Source organism: Melanotaenia boesemani, chromosome 21, assembly GCF_017639745.1.
Source record: "Melanotaenia boesemani isolate fMelBoe1 chromosome 21, fMelBoe1.pri, whole genome shotgun sequence".
Classification (NCBI taxonomy): Eukaryota; Metazoa; Chordata; class Actinopteri; order Atheriniformes; family Melanotaeniidae; genus Melanotaenia; species Melanotaenia boesemani.
Genome location: NC_055702.1, coordinates 9,376,594 through 9,393,426, shown reverse-complemented (window position 1 = coordinate 9,393,426; position 16,833 = coordinate 9,376,594). Strand labels below are relative to the sequence as shown.

The window sequence follows — 16,833 nt, the reverse complement described above, 5'->3', positions numbered from 1 at the left end:
ACTTTTGACTTTGGTGAGGTCTATTAAGGAAACTTCTTCGTCAGTCATCTCAGAGTTCTGTAAATGTCTGCAACTGTGTAAGCTGTACCTTTTATAAATTACTTATTGTCTGGTGCTGCCCTTAAATGTTTAGTTCTGTTATACTTCGAAAAAAAGCTCAAAATTCTTCTTTCTATCCAAATAATGGTTATCTTTCTGCTGCAACAACAGAAACTACATATCAACATACTGATTGCTTCAATCACACACCATGGCTGATATAGCAAAGAAACCTGAGAGGAAATTAATGGAGGATGCAAGGCAGATGCTGAATATGGCAGAGTTCAGCTGTGCCACTTTAAGATCCTCCTACGGACATGCGAGGCTCTGAATAGACAAGGATCAAGTTACATGCTCTTTGTAATATACCTCCAAAAGCAGTGTAAACATGTACGGCTAGTTTACTAAAGGCTCTTCATAACCACCAGAGGAAAACTGAAGATCCAACATTTATCAGTTGCATCCCAAAGCCGTGGAACTAACCTCCTCTTGCATAATTTTTGTTTGTTTTTAAAGCTAAAGACATACAATTTAATATTTGCTTTTATCTTGCAATAATTTTTAAATAAGTATCTTTAAATAATTTTTCTCAAATATGTAGTTTTTACTTGACCTTACTTTTAGTTTGCAGGAACTGGCCCTTCCCACTTATTCCAGTGCAGGGTCACAGGTATATAGACCTGTCCCAGCAGCTATCAGGCTATTCTGAGCCCGTCCATCACAGAGCCAACACAGAGAGACAAACATCCAGTCATGCTCACATCAAGAGAGAATTTAGCCTTACACACATGTTTTTGGACTGTAGGAGAAAGCCAGAGCACCTGGAGAGAACATGCAAACCTTCACCCAGGAAGGCTCCATCCAAGGTCCAAGGCAGGGACCTTGTTGCTGTGAGGTTACAGCGCTAACCACCATATCTCACTTTGAACATTTAATATATAATTAGCAAATCATCATGTTCTGTTTTGACTTGCAGTTTAGCTGATAAGAACTTTTTATGTTAAGATCTATAGTTTAAATAGATCTTTCAGCAGTAACTGGGCTGAGCTTTTATCTAAAACCAGATTAATTTGTTCTTATAATGGTGTGTTAATAAATATTCTCTGAAGTCATTTTAGCCAGACATGACCATATGATCTGTACCAGTTAAGTCTTTCCTACAGTTTTAATACAAAATAAAAGATTATTTGTTACATGTTGTACTTTTATTCTCAATGGGTAATTGAAGTGGTGATGTCCTCAGTCAGTGCTGAGACAGAAGCCAGTGAGTCTGCATATAATTCATTCATTAGCAGCCATCATCTGAGAAGTCTGAGGGGCTTCACAGCCGTCCCACCAGTGTAAAATCAAAAAGTCAGATTTTCACCCCGAAATATAATAACAGCTGATTAGAACATGTTTGCCACAGCTAAATGCTTGTTGGCACTTAACTATCTCATCATTATTTAGTTGAATTCATGGCAAATTATAGGGGTTTGATACACAGACAGAACTGAAAAATACATCTTTATAATGCTGGGAATAATCCAAACAAAAATGTAAGATCTGTTTCTCCATGTGTCTGCAGGGTTAAGTGTTTATTAAAGCTCCATTCTTTAATACTAAGATACTAATCAGCTTGACTCTTAGAGCCAGATTTAGAAAGTCTGGAGTCTCTCTTAATGGGATTCGATGACACCAGCGTATCTCAGGCTTTGAGATGTGCAGGTGTGAAGAACAACGCAGTGATCTTATCAATGCTGCAGTGTGAGCATGGGCAGATTTTTTTTTTTTTTTTTAGTAAAAGTGTAGCCAGTAAATGAGAAGGTGTTCGACTTGTCCTCTGCATCATTAACCGAAACCTTCTCTTCCACAAACATCCTGACTTAAGTTTGCGTGGGTGGAGGAAGACAGGTGGAGCAGTGCCTTATAACCACCTCTGACCTTTGATGTTCAGTTGATACACTTTTTACTGTCTGCAGTCTTGTTAACAGCTCCAGTGACCCATTTCTCCTTTTCCCTCTACCAGCACCTCAAGTTAAACCTCCCTTAGGAGTGGCCATTCTTTGCTACAAGTAACCCTGTGAATCTTGTAATTACAAACCCTGTTGCTTTCCTTTTCCTTTTTCTGTCATCAGTGAGGGCACCATGGGCAGTGTTAGAGTCCAGAGTTGCATCTATCCCCTCAACCTCTCATTTCTGTGTTAAACTTGTTTTCAAAGTTAAAAAGTTCTTAAGTTTCCACACTGTACTTCATTAAAACCCCTGATGCTCGGCTCGTCCTTGCTGCTGTGGAGGCTGAACTCATCATTCATGTGCTGAAGGCTGCGGAGAGAGGATGCTCTCAAGAGCATGCGGAAACAGTCATCGTGTGAGAGCTGCTCCAGCTCCGTGCACCTTGCCCTGGAGCGCACTAATTTCTTGCTCAAGAGCTTTAATGACGCCCTTGGCTATCATCTTGATTTCCCCCCCCGCTTCTTCTTAATGATCCAAACGAGCTCTGATTCAGTCTGTGCAATGAGAGCGGCAAACACCTGCGTACTGTCCAATATGCCCTTCTTGCAATCTTTCTTTGACCTCCTGGATTTTTCTGCAGCTTCTTCTGTAGCTTCAGTCCCACTCTTCATCTTCATTTGTAGTGAATGAATCTTTTGGCAAATGCAATCTCTATCTGCGCTGCTGTTGTGCAGTTTGACCCTAAGACTGAGCGGTTCTGATGGTTTTTATGTGATACGGGCCTCGCAGAAGTTGTAACCACATGCAATGGACTCTTGGTTAGTGAAGCTCTTCTGAAAGATTGAGCACTGAAACTGCTCCCCACTCGAGGCTGCTGCAGGAAGCCAAGCCTGTGGGGTTATATAAACCACAGTATTACTTCCTGGAAATTGTCAGCCATTATTTTTTAATCTCTAAGAGGGAGATGTGACCTTTTAGATATTTCCTCTGACAGAAAAACTTATTGAATAAACCAGATTAATTGTAGAGTATTATACCGAATCAGATGTTTGCTCACCTAAGGGTTTAACTACAGGATACACATTCTCTGCAAAGTTATTTTATTAAATGACTCAGTGGTTAACCTTGCTGAAGCTTCTATAGTACATCTTTGCTCTGGCTTGAATGGCAGTCTACCACCTCTCCGGCTGCTCTGTTGTAAATCCAGTTTTAGGCAAATGCCACTTAACCTTGTACACACTTAAACAAATTCACAAGTTTTATTAGGTTGTTTTGTTCTGTGTTGTTTTGTTTTGTTTTTTGATGGTTTATATATTGTGACCCACACCAGTGGAAGACAAAAATGTTTTATCACATAAAAGGATGCAAACGAGGAAGCAAATTAGATTTTTAATTGATTAATCTCTTTGTGTCAAACATAATTTATTTTTATTATTTATATTTGGGCCCTTCCATATGAAGTTTGCAGGATTCTCCCTGTATTTTTGGAGCACTCTGGCTTTATTCAACTATCCAGTAACCTGTGTTTTAGCTTAAGCCATGGTTGTAAACTGAGTGCATTTGTGAGTGCATGATTATTATCTCTGTTGTGGCTGCTTGAACAAGATAAGTATGTTTACAAACTTAATGGATGACTGGTTTATGGACAGTACTTTGCAAAAGTCTATCTTCTTTTCTTTGTTTTCTTTCAAGCATAAATTTTAAATGGTCTTATGGTCAATAGTTCTCTATTCTTTGTGAAGGTCTTTCAAAGCTTATCAGGCTAAAGATAAAGTTTGAGAGGGACAAATGTGTAGGTTTGTGCCAACAAGGTGATTTTCAAAGAGACATTAGCTGACAACTTGGGACATTTCTGCATGGGTCCTAAAACTGGACAGTTGGAGGACAACAGAAGAAGTACACCCATTAATCCATTTTCTTTACCAGTTTATTTCAATGCAAGGTCACGGGCTGGAGTTTATCCCAGCAGCTACGAGGCGAGAGGCAGGGTACACCCTGGACAGTTTGCTAGTCCATCACAAGGCCAAAACAGAGACAGACAACCGCTCACACTCAATTACAGAAGGAGAGTCAGATTTTAAAAAAAAAAAACTATCTGCAGTAGCTAAATAAAATCTGAAAATTTAATCCAAAAGAAACAGATAAAATGGAGCTTCAGTTAATCCATCTACTGTTCACTGAGTTCTCATCAGAATTGGTCTCCATGGAAAGGGGTCAAGCCGCCATTCAAAAAGGAAAAGGTAAGAAAAGGGCGAGGTATGTTAAATGACACAAGAACTGGACTGAAAACCCAGTTCTTGTCATTCAGCAGTCTAACAGAGTGATCAATCCTCCCCAGAGCCCTGACCCCAACACTACTGAAGCAGTGTGGGATCATCTTCACAGAGAATGGAACAAGATGCAGCCAACATCCAAAGAGGAAATTTGGAAAGTCCTTTAAAAAGCCTTCAGCAAAATTCCCAAAGACCACATAAAGAAATGTCAAGACAGCTTGACTAAGAGGGTTCAGGCTGTGTTGAAGAATAAAGGTCCCTCTACCAACTGTTGACAGTCTTGTTAAATTTGTACAAGCACCATTTTGCTCGTTCATATGTTTGCATGTTAATTTAAATTTATGCACCTATTCCCTTTTTCACTGGCAACATATAAAGAAATGAGGGTGTCTCGAGAATATTACAGAGTAATCTGTGTTTGTATCCTCGTGTGTTGGAGATCAAAACCCCAGAGCCTGCTAACCTCAACAGGAGGTTAGCATAACCACTTTGTGTTGTAAACATTTGAATGGGATCGCTTGTTTCTATATATGCAAAACACAACTCTTAGACATGGTTGAAATCGCTCATGTTTTTTTCCTTTAAGTGCTGCATTTATCAGTAACTAAATGTATCTAATAGTAATACTCTTAACACTGTATTTCTACTTTTGCTCCTTTCTTATTCTTCATCTACCTCTGAAATGTGGGAAAACTGTTGGACACTGGGGACAAAAATGCAGTTAGGTCCATAGAGGTTTTTTTTTAAGAAGAGTGGGTCTAATGGCATCCATCAACATTTCCTTAATCAATAATTCATTTTTAAGAACACCATTTCATCCACTGTGAGTAAACCACTCACCAACAGATGTTTTCCATGTGGAGCATTTGTAATAAAATCACACTCCACCATTAATATTTTATGATAGCAACCACAGTCTGTTGTATATAAATCACTAACATTTATTTAGTCAGAATTTCTAATAATCAGCTGCATCCCAAAAGGCCACCTCATTATAAATCATCACTTCTACAGTTTTCAGTAAACACTGGCCGATTTGCTCCGAGGGTGTCCTCTGATGCTGCTGTTTTCAGAGAGGAACAAAAGAAGCGATTAACAGTGCTCATGGGTGGCTGAGAGCAGCAGCTAAGCAGATTTACTTTTCAATTACTTTGAAGGCAATAAAAGGCTTGTAAGCAGTCCGTTTCTTTTTTTTCTCCCAACATTTACAATCCATGTGATTTGAGTAGGTTTCTGTTAGTATAAGAAGCAAAAAGAGACTTTTTACTCATATTTTCCCACTATTTCAGTGGCTCCTTTATAAATAAACTCAAGATCCTTTCTGTGAAAAAGGTGTTTGCAAATGATAGTTGACTGAAGCTCATTGTTAAATAACTGAAGCTGAAAAGAAATTACAGCAGGACAGAGTTGTTTTTGCCAGGTATATGCTTTAATACTCAACCATGATTTTGCACAGTACACAGAGGAAGAGGAGGAATGGACGGGTCCAACACAAGTAAAGAATATTTACTCTGCATCCTCACACCACCCTTCTGGACACATACAGTATTTACAAGAACCTCTAAAACCCCTGCCCAAAGATTATGGGTTCATCATTCCTCAGAGGACTTCATTTCAAGTTTTAGTTTGTAAATAAATTAATAAAAAAAAAAAAAACTTTCTTTTAATATTTTGGTTTTGTAAAACATCTCAAAGAAAATTTAATGAAAGTACTTTAATTTTAGCCTTCTATGAGATCAAATGTAGAAAAAAAATAGTGGAATCACAATGTAATTTCTATTTTTTAACCAAATTCCTGCACAAAGTTTTAAATTCAAATTACTCTGTTGTTCAAAGAAAGTGCTTGCAGAGTAAATCAGCTATTGGATCTGGCTGATGGCCAACAAACATGAGCCTAACAAGAAAGCACTCAGTTACAGCAATGGAAGGCAGAATAAAACTCCACCAAGAAGGTAATTACACTCAAGCGTGACAAAAAAATCTTGGTTGTTTTCAGTCAACTGGGTCTAGAATCTTTACATACAAAATGTGAAGGTTGTCAAGGGGAAACATACAGGTTAACTACGGTAAAAGACGTCGATGTGCCTGAATTGTAATAAATCAGGCGATGGAAATGAGCTTTACAATCAAAACCAAAACGTAAACAACCCCTCACTTCAAAACAGAAGACAAAGAGGAGGGTGCGAATGACCGGATGAATTTTATATTTAGCAATTAATCAAAAATCTAAAAAGAAATATGAGATGTTGATAAAACAGGTCCAATAAAAGCTGACCGCTTGATTTCCACAAATGTTGATGCTATGAGGACGATGTCAGGACCAGGGGAGATTGATCTCATTCAGACAAGTAAAAGGTTTGTTGATGCTGAAATTATTTTTCGTGATGATAATGCATCCTGTCTCAGAGCAAAAAGTCCAGATCTTAGTCAGCTGAAAATGTATGCCACAGATGTCTCAAAGCATTCAAGCTGTCATAAAAGCAAGAGAAAGTGTAACAAATCATACTGTGATTCTTTTTAAAGACTATAAGTTTGTCAATATTTACACCACTCTCATTTGTTAATATTTTTGCCCTCTATTAGATTTGAAAAGTTACAGCAATTTTTTTAGGGTCATGGCTAAAAAATTTAATATTTTTGTGTCACATATGTGATTTTTTAAACAGAATAAAACAACTGAATTAAAATCCTCCAAGAAAAGCGAGTGCAAAATCTTGACCAGGGGTTTTACATGGTGGAAAGGTCGAGCCTGAGGAAGGATGGGCTTGAGTTTATGTACAGGTCAGAACAACAGGCAGTAACAGCTTACAAGATGCTTCACAACACAATGGTTCACAGCACATCGAGCACAAGTCCATACACTTACAGCAACAGTATAAAAAGAACCAACAGGGGCCCGTTGTTTAACAAGCACCCTGTGAAAATAGAGCAACGTCGCCATCTTCTGGTTTGATCCCATGTTAGCTCAGAAAACAACAGGACAAATTACCTTCACCAGATCAGTTATCTAAAACACGTACTATCTAAACTGAGGAGTCGCAGCTATCTATTCATCTCTCTGAGCGTCTATCTACTCTATCTATCCAGTACAAAAAGGATATTTATGACCTGATGGTCAGCTTCAATGGCTTCAAAATGAGGGAATTATCCTGTACAATTTTAAAGGACCATACCAATGTTTTTGCATGTTTTTGTACCTTAACTGCAAAAGCAGAGAACATTTGAACAATCCATGAAACCAGGCATCATGCTGTGCTCCAACATAAACAGCAGATCTTCTTTCTGTTAGTCTCATGGAGTGATGCAATTCAAATTATCTCTCATCTGTCATTGATTGCTAAAAGTGACTAGATTTCACTGTTAAAAAAAAAATAAAAAAGGAATGGTGTTGAAGCACTTCTTATTTATACAACTATTTTTTTTATATTTTTTTGTGTGATGAGTTTCCATTACTCCTATTTCTGCTTGGATTTACACCTGGTTTTTGTGGTCTGTGTAACATACTAAATCAGTGGTATGGTCCTATGTAAAGTAGCTTACTTATTGTTCCTAAATAAACTACAGCACTTTCACCAGAAAAGTTAGAAAACAACAGCCCTATTTAAAAAAGAAAAACTTGGAACGACCCTTGCCTGCTGCAGGAGTTTATCTACATCAGTCATGTTAGAGGGGCAGATTATACACAGCCAGCCTAAATACTAGATGTTCTGCAGGTTAGTTTTTGCAGTTGTCTTATAGCTCACACAGAGGACACATAAATAGGAGGAATTAGCATAGATTCTTGGGTGACCTTCAAAATGTCCATCAGATATTTAATGCAAATACTATTGTCCTTTAAATGCATGCTGTGCTGATTATTTTACATTTTTAAACATTTTGGGCTGTTTAGTATCAATAAAAGGTCCCAATCAGCATGCTGTTAAATCTGCCAGGCTCATCCTTCATCCTAAACTTCCCACCAGTCTCCGTTTTGCCATACATGTAAAGAATCACTCTGTGTCACCCACTGCTGGACTTATCATTAGCAAACACTTAGAATTCACATTACCGAGTTCAGATATGAATGAGACTTTAAACTGGGAGCATCTTTTCTTTGCGTTTGTCATCCTTCTTCCCTCCTCAGGTGGTCACATGGCACAGGTGGTAACCAATGGCTCGGCTTCAATCAGACTTCGATTTGTTTGTTTGTGTTGGCATCTTCTGTGTAGAACGTGTGTGTACTTTTAGTGTGTGAATGAGTGTGTGTGTGTTTCTGTTTAATCTCACTGATGTCATTGTGAATGTGTTTAAGCTTGTCATGCATGTGGAAATGCTCATCTTTGCCCTCGGTGTGTGCGTGCTCCTCTTGTGTGTGCGTGAGGTCACTGTCAGCATGCGTCAGGTCGTTTTGTGTTTTGGTGTGTGCGTGCGCCTCCGCTGGACGTCCTTGTGTGTCGACAACCTCACTGATCCAGCTCATGAAGCGGCTGACTCTTGTGTACAGAGCGGGAGACGAAGGGTCAGCACAGTCGTAACCCCCGGCAACAACCCCAGTAAGGACCCATCGGCCTGTCTCCTCCTGACATACCAGCCCACCTCCAGAGTTGCCCTGGCAACCATCACCATGGAGGAGACTAGTGTCTGGGGGACTGCCGGCACATAGGGTGCCATGAGTGGAGAAGCTGTTGCCATAGCGCTTCTTACATTGCCATGACGACATCAGAGGGACCCAGGAAGCAATAATAGAGTCTAGGAGAAATTAAAAAGTGACATGTCAGAAATCCAGCACAACTGATAATCCAACTCTTCCGATTATACTTAATAGGAATTAATAGACACAGTCCTGGAATTTTGTTTTAGGGTCTTATATCTAAAAATGTAACATTCAGGAAGCCATGTTCTTTTTCAGGGTAAAGTTACATCACTCTGGAGTTATCCAGCTTCCTCCATTTGTACCTCTTCCTAACTTAAACACCTAAACTCCAGATGATGCTGCACATATTTTTTTTTTTGTTTGTTTTTTTGTTTGTTTTGTTTTCTTGCTAATAACACTAAATCGCATCATCATTTTTGTAATCCATAACGGAAGACATAAATGAGATAATGATGCTCTATCAGCTTTTTGTTTAATGTGTTTGCCCCTGAAAAGGCAATCTAACTTTGAACTGACATTTGTAAACCTAAAAGTCTGAAGTCAGTGTTTCTGATTTCTGATTAATCACTGAATGGAAAATTGACTTTGATTAAATATTTTAAATATAAGCACTGGGTCTTTGAGGTTTTTTTAAGCTGTAATCAAAGCTTTATTTGTATAGCACAAATCTAAACTCATCTGAAGGCACTTCTAAGGATTCAGTCCAATCTAATCATAATCCAAGTAAACCTAAATGATTGGCAGTTCAATTCATAATAATTGTGTTCATATAAATCCAATTTATTAAAATAAAGTAAATAAATAATTGCCTAGCAAGGGAAACCATCAGACTACAATGAATCTTCTCAGTGGGCGACCTTAGAGAGGAAAACACAGACAAGTGGAGCTACATTGAAGTGTAGAGTTGATGGAGATAATATGTGTTGAAGCAATCATGATGAAAGTTCTCAATGGTGTTATTTAACCAGCAGCTGTTATAATGTGCTGAAGGTGCTTTAACAGTTTGGGCCAACATATGTCTTAAAACAGTGATTCCCAACCTTTTTTCCTCGGGGACCCCCTAGATGCACATACTAAAACACCATGGACCCCCTGCTCCACCAGGTGCTGAAACCATGCTGGTTTCAGGCTTTCAAAAGTGAGATTCTCATCATAAAATAATATGTTCTGGTTGAGTCCTGTCCTTTGATAAAGCCAAAGTTAAATAAAGAACATACACCCTTACTTCTTTTCTTTAAAATAGGGACAATTTGTGGACCTTAATCACAATAACTAATGTTCAAAGCCTCAAGGACCCCTGTGCTCTTTGGGGGACCCCAGGGTGGGAACCACTGTCTTACAAGACTGTGACTGAAAGAAGGATTTTTAGACCTTCCAACTGGCCACAGTCCAGATACAAACAAGAGAAATGGAAGTATCTGAGAATAAAATTGACAGTTAGCTATTTTTCTCTCAGTTTAGTGTGTGGCCTGAGCTCTCTGGCTCCGTACTGTGCGCTCTTTTATGCCATCATAATAAGCTCAAATGGGTAATAAAATCTCAAAAGAGTCAGACCCTGAGGATTAGAGGAGAGTGGAGGGTCACTCCTCACCCTTAGAGTGGTGTAAATTAATGGAAGAAAAATGAGCTGCTGTAAAATATCCATGTAATACTGTATAAAATATTACTGAATAAAAAGACTTCTTAAAGTCAGATATAAAACACTTCTGGCACACAAGCAGCTGCATGATGATACACAAAGGGATGTTGGAAAAGTTTTCCAACAGCCTTTAACACAAAGTCCAGGTCTTTAGACAAATCTGCGCTGCTAATTTATGAAAATAAGAAAGTGGTTCAAATTTGTTTTGAGGGACGACAAACAAAGTGCAATATTTCAAGGGAATTGCAGCAGCTCTTTAAATGCTTCATGAAAAACTGTCAACCACATGATGGCACCAGAGTCACAGTGAGGAGAACTGCTGAACGTGTAATTCCTGCTACTTCTTATAGATAGGGGTTTATCATTGTTAGTTAGACAAAAACAACAATATAAAAACATAATTTAGAGTTTTAGAAATGTATAATCTCACAAAAAACATGAACAAATTTACAGATTTACGACAGTGTTTGTTTGTTGTTGCCTTACTTGAAATTTCATATAAAAAATAACCTCTAATTCAACAAAATACATATTAATATTTATGCTTAGTTAAATTACACATTATCTCAACATGTAAAGACATTCAACTCTTAAAGTGAACAAGATGAAGCTGCACTGAACTGAGCTCCTTTAAAGTTTTTGCATATTAAAAATTATTTTTAGACAAATTGTGAACTCTGTTTAACATTAAAACAGCATAAAGAAAACACAAACCTGGTCCTGTCCAGCCTGTAGTAACCATGACAACACATGAAGGTGGAGTCTTTTCTTCTGTTGAGGTGTCAGCAGCAGGGAGACATGCTGCATTAGTGTTGGGGTCAAAAGTCAGACAGTGACCTTTGGTGCTTGGCAGCTTCAGCAAAGCCACATCGTGGCCTCCACTCTGCCCCTTAAACTTCCTGTGAACCACCACCCTCTCCGGCATAAGAATCTGCTCCGACCCCCCGACACGCACCATGTACCTGGATGGGTCGCTGCCAAACCTGTAAGCAGGGAGACAAAAGGAGCTGAAGGTGGGAAAACACTTGTGTGTCATGTGGAGTGGTCCAGCTGTAGATGCTTCATGTTTACAGGAAGTAATTTAGAGTTGAGGTCTGGTTTTTACCTGCTGAGGCAGAACGCAGACGTCAGGACCCAGCAGGGGCTGATCAGCGTGCCGCTGCAGAGGGGGCCACCGGCTTTGTCTTGAGACTGAAGCCACACTGAAACCTGCCATGGCCATGAAGTCCTGAGAAACATTATAAAAATGTCAATTAAAAATTCCTTATGTCTCCTTTTCTGGAGTTTATAAATCGAGTGTTTCTCAAAGTCTTTGTCAGAATCGCAACTTTATATCTAGTTTCAGGTTTAATTCAAATAAGAAATAATTATACCTTCAACTATTTTAAGTTTTTGGGTTTTTGCTGTTTTCATCCTACCTGAGCGTGTTTTCTTCTCCTCGGTTTCTCCTCTTGCCTTCCTCCTCCACCAGCTTTCTCAGCCCGCAGCTCAGCTCCTGAGGCTTGGCCTTTGCCGCCGATTCCTGCGGTGTGACATCACACCTCACACCTGCATCCTCCATGCGTCTGCAGCCCTGAGTGCTCTGACCCAGGGAGGGACACTCCCCCAGGAACTCCTCTTTTCCAGTGCACCTCACCTGGTCCAGGTGGATGGGTCCTTTCCCTTGACCAAACCCTCCAGCTGCTACTGCTCTACCACTGATGAGGACAAAAATAAGAAAAAATGTCATTTCTTGCACTTGTTTTCTAGTTTAAATTGTTATGCACACAAATGCAAACATGAACCTGTGTCCAAGCTGTCTGCACACCACTGCTGCATTCAGGTCATTCCAACCAGAGTCGCAAATACTCCCCCAGTCGCCATGGAGATACACCTCAACTCGACCTTCCTTCCTGCTGCTGCCACCCACGAGGCGAACCAGGGGACCTGGCAGGAAGAAAACTCATTCATACTCATGTTTGAGCATCTACATAGCCTGGTCTCCAGTGACAGAGTGAGCTATGTGTCTGCTGACAATGTTAAATGTCATCTGCCCTGTCTTTATGCAGCTCTATTGTCATTCTAATGGACTGAACATGTTGACAGGAGAAGCAGGACCCCTGGTGTGGGCAGACAGTGAACGCTTCATTTTCAGTGCAGTAAACATTTCACATTGAACAGTTAAGACTCCAGTGCTCACGCTTAGGAAAAATATGCTATAGAGAAATTTTTTTTATTTGCAAAATGTGCACCCATTTTTTCTATTTATTACTTGAAAGCCCAAATTAGATGCACATATTTACCTACATTGCAGATCCATACATTTAAACAATACACCTTTATATGCGCATCATTGTTGTGATCAGAAATGTTAATTTTTATCCAACCAGACTGGGTTTTCAGGTACAAAAAAAAAAGGTTGATCTATCCTGGTACAGACATTGTTTCATTCACCATCTTGTCTCACCTGTGGAAGGTGCGATAACCGGCACTTCATTGGTCTCTTGGCTGGATCTTCCTCTACAGCGAACACCCACGTCCTCACTGTGGGAGCAGTCGGTCCGTCCCCAGATCCCGTGTTGACAGTCCAGCAGGGATGTCTCAGATCCTTCACACTGGACGTCATCCAGTAGGATCAGACCAACGCCTTCACCGAACGTCCCATCTGGTACAACCTCAGCATGACCCCTGAAGGTGAAGAAAAGAAGAGTTTAATGTTAACATGGAAAGCGTGAGTGATTCACTAAATAAATGCCAAATAACTGAATTTCTGAATTTACTGTTACTGACCATTTATTGAAAAACTGTGATATTTTGTGCTGTGGACCAGTGTAGTTATACTTTCTCATGGGAAGGCTATCACTGATATTTGAGTTTTCCAAGCTGTTGTTTAATTGGCATCTAGTGCCTGTTCAGCTTCAATTCCTTTCACCTGTGTTGCTTTGTACTTTAGCAGTAGTCTTTTCTCTCCCCAGTGCCAAATTATGAGTAGAGTTTCCAAGTCAAGGCAAGGCCAGCTTATTTGTATACAGAAAAACATTTCATGTACAAGACTATTCAAAGTCATTTACATAAAACATTGAAAGCATTACAGTGTGGACAGAAAACATAAAAAATACATTAAAAACAGACGTTTTTTTTAAGTAAAAGAAATTAAATAAAGACAATAAGAAAAGCAAAAGCATTCTGCTTAACAAATCCTGACTGTCTTTGTCTTTTTGACCCGTTTCTGTACCTGGATTTCTGAGCCTGTCCCAGCCTGATGTCAGTCTCTCATGACTTTGAGTGTTTTCTGATTTTTTGACTAAGGACTGTTTTCGGACTGGAAGTAAAAATGATGGATTGATCTTGTTTAACTCTTGTTTATTAATCTCTTGTTAATAAAAAGGATGTTGGACTTTGATGATTGCTTTTCAGATTTAGCAGTGTGAGGATTAAGATCTCTCATTAACTCCAGCTCATCTCCCTGCACCCACCACTCGTTCTCTAGTGCTTCTGTGCAGATGGGGTCATGATTCTGTACATGCACTGTAAAATCGACATTGACTTCATCACAATAAGTTAACTTAGTGAGACTTGATGCATCATGAATGGAGAATGTCTCAACCCTTAGTGGGTTAAAGCAAAAGCTTCTCTACAGCTGCTTTAGTATTCATACCTGTAGCCCAGCTGTCTGCAGACCACATCTGCATGCTGCTGGGTCCAGTGGTCGTCACACACTGTGCCCCAGTCGCCGTTGTGAAACACTTCCACTCTACCCTCCCAGGGACTGTCTCCTCCAACCAGACGCACCACGCCATCTGAAACAGTTTCAAAGTCGTCTCTGCAGCCATGAGGCAAGATCTGGGTTTATGGCAGCTCCAACTGTCTAGACTAGTTTAGAAGTATTATTTTCAGATCAATTATCAATCTGAGTTTAGTTCCAGGAAATGATTTGTTTCCTTTCAGCCCCCATAAAGCCAGCTCCTGTTTGTCTCAAACAGGATGCTGCTTCATGCAGTAATGATTTATTGATGTGCGGTAGATATAAATAGCAGAAGCTCTCTGTGTGTGTTTGTACCTGTATAAGGACTGCAGGAGACCCCAGCGTCCTCCATGTGGTCACAGTTGTGCTGCTCCCATTCGCCATGGGGACACTGGTCCAGGAATAGCTCGTTTCCTGTGCACTTCACAGCATCTAGCAGAATGGGACCTGAACCCTGACCGAAATGAGCCCATGACCAGGCCTTCGCAATACCCCTGCAACACACACACCCACACAAAGTTTATGAAAAGATCATTTCCATCTCAAACAGGTTCATGCTGTTCAAGCAGGAACTAGGAAGAAATTTTTAATTCTATTAGAAAGTCGAAAGGACTCAGAATCATCACAAAATATGGAAACTGTAAGGTCAGCTCCTACAAAACTAAAGATTTTTCCAAAAACTTGCTTCCTGAGCATAAACACCTACAAGGATGCTGCTGGTTCAGTCATGACATTTATTGAAACAAAAACTATATATAAAAGAAAATCTTTTACATGTTTACCTTTATGTATTTGTGCTCCTGTGTTAAAACTGATGTTTTAACCCGTTATCATGCTGTGCAGATTCATCCTATACCATCCAGTCATTTCTATAGAGACTTCATCCTGTGCTCGGTTGTTATGTGATGAAAAGTGTACATTGTCCATCACGTATATTTGTGGCAATATGCGGTAAAAACATTCATTCACTGTCATGAAATTAATTATCACGATAGTTGACCTAAAATACATTCTTCTTACGATGCACCCTTCTTTGTAATTGACATAATGTTTTACACTTCACATCCAGTTGCCTGCATGACCTGTGAGGACAGTCTCAAATAATCAGAGATATTTGTTGTGAAGTATTTGAGCAGTCATAAAATCCTGCTTTTACATTCAAATGTAAATGCTAAATTACTTTTTAATTTTTTATTTAACCTTTATTTAAATAGTCAAGACAGCTTAAGAGTACATTTTTAATCTAACCAAATTACAATAAATAATGCAATAGCTACAAGGAAGACAAGTCTGCACTAAGTGCTCATTAATACGAAATACCTTTTAGTAACTAAAGTACTTTTTTCCTCACTTTATTTGAATGCATCTATCTAAATAAATGTATTGTAAATGACTTGCAAAAGAAAGTTTCCAGTGTGGTTTTGTTACATAAAAATCTGAGAGCTTCCTCCGCTGCTGTTAAAACATGTCCACAGGGAGGTTACAAAAATCTGCCAACATAAAAAGTGTGTCAATGTTTGACACATAAACCCTCTGCAGATAGAAAAAAGAAACTAAACTATGTGGGGAAAAAACAGGCAATTTTAGCTTCATTTCAAAAAGTTCAAACAAGACAGTCAGTGTTGTGCAGCTGTGTGGGAACCTGCACATCACTGTCAGGTCATGTATCATTTACAACCACAAACAGATGGGGAGGTGTCCCTTGGTGCTGCAGCTGAAATGAAACCTTGTGCTGAACATGAAGGGGAGTTTGTTGACTTTACAGTTCCAGCCTTATCACTGTTTGACACTGAGTTGTCTGATGTTTCTGTAAGGAGTGAAACACCTGCACAGATTTAAACCTGATCAGCACAAATACACAAAGTGTGTTCCCTGGATTCTTCCAGAGCTAAACAACTACCCTGTGCTCTCCTGGTTAGTCTTGACGCTAAACATCTCCAGATCATCATCAAGGACATCTAATATATGAATAATTTACTCTGAATTAGACTCTGGAGTTTTTAGTTTTTAGTGAAAATAGCAAAACTAGATTATTCAAAATTACCCCCATTTTCAATCCTTTGACAGTCTCTTCCACTTTTAGCCTTCCTGCACTGCTGCTACTGTATAAACCTTAATTTATTTATTTATTTATTTTATTTTATTTCCGCATAGTGAAAGTAAATAAAACATACTACAGAAAGAAGAAAAAGAAATTTAAAAACCGAAAGGGTGTAGGCAGAAGCTAGTAGCTTATAAAATGCCTACCCATTACTAAAACAATGTTACCAATTTATCATAATCAACTAAATTAACATTAAAAAAAAGATTCACATCATCACTGCAATTGATAGTAAGAGCAACATGTAAAAATTACCCACAAAATCTTTTGCATGTCATTTATCATGATACTTCATTATATATCATTTATGTACTTCCTTTTAAACATTTCATTTCCTCTAAGTTCATAACATTTCTCCCTCTTTTTAAACAGCTTCTAGATACAGAATGACACTTGATCATTATTAACTTTATACATAATTTGAATTGTGTTGTAATCTACTAGATCTCTGAATTTCAGTATGTGTAACTGAATGAATAGTGGATTTGT

The 16,833-nt window shown here is 39.0% G+C and overlaps 1 protein-coding gene and 1 long non-coding RNA gene across 3 annotated transcripts in view; one reads left to right on the top strand and one right to left on the bottom strand.

The window, feature by feature from the left end:
- The first annotated feature begins 408 nt into the window (after window positions 1-408).
- On the top strand, window positions 409-7,608 carry LOC121632393. Its single transcript, XR_006008909.1, has 3 exons — window positions 409-419; window positions 3,585-3,587; window positions 7,547-7,608. It is a non-coding gene; the product is annotated as an uncharacterized LOC121632393 (long non-coding RNA).
- Window positions 7,609-7,736: 128 nt separating this feature from the next.
- LOC121632389 (neurotrypsin-like) overlaps window positions 7,737-16,833 on the bottom strand; it is a 28,674-nt gene continuing 19,577 nt past the window's right edge. For both annotated transcript variants that reach the window (XM_041973852.1, XM_041973853.1), the window contains 8 exons: window positions 14,559-14,737; window positions 14,157-14,298; window positions 12,966-13,186; window positions 12,304-12,445; window positions 11,938-12,216; window positions 11,625-11,747; window positions 11,234-11,502; window positions 7,737-8,975 (listed from right to left, as the gene is read on the bottom strand). In XM_041973852.1, the coding sequence (XP_041829786.1) occupies window positions 8,413-8,975; window positions 11,234-11,502; window positions 11,625-11,747; window positions 11,938-12,216; window positions 12,304-12,445; window positions 12,966-13,186; window positions 14,157-14,298; window positions 14,559-14,737 (1,918 nt within the window). In that variant the 3' untranslated portion in view covers window positions 7,737-8,412. The remainder of the gene's footprint in view (window positions 8,976-11,233; window positions 11,503-11,624; window positions 11,748-11,937; window positions 12,217-12,303; window positions 12,446-12,965; window positions 13,187-14,156; window positions 14,299-14,558; window positions 14,738-16,833) is intronic.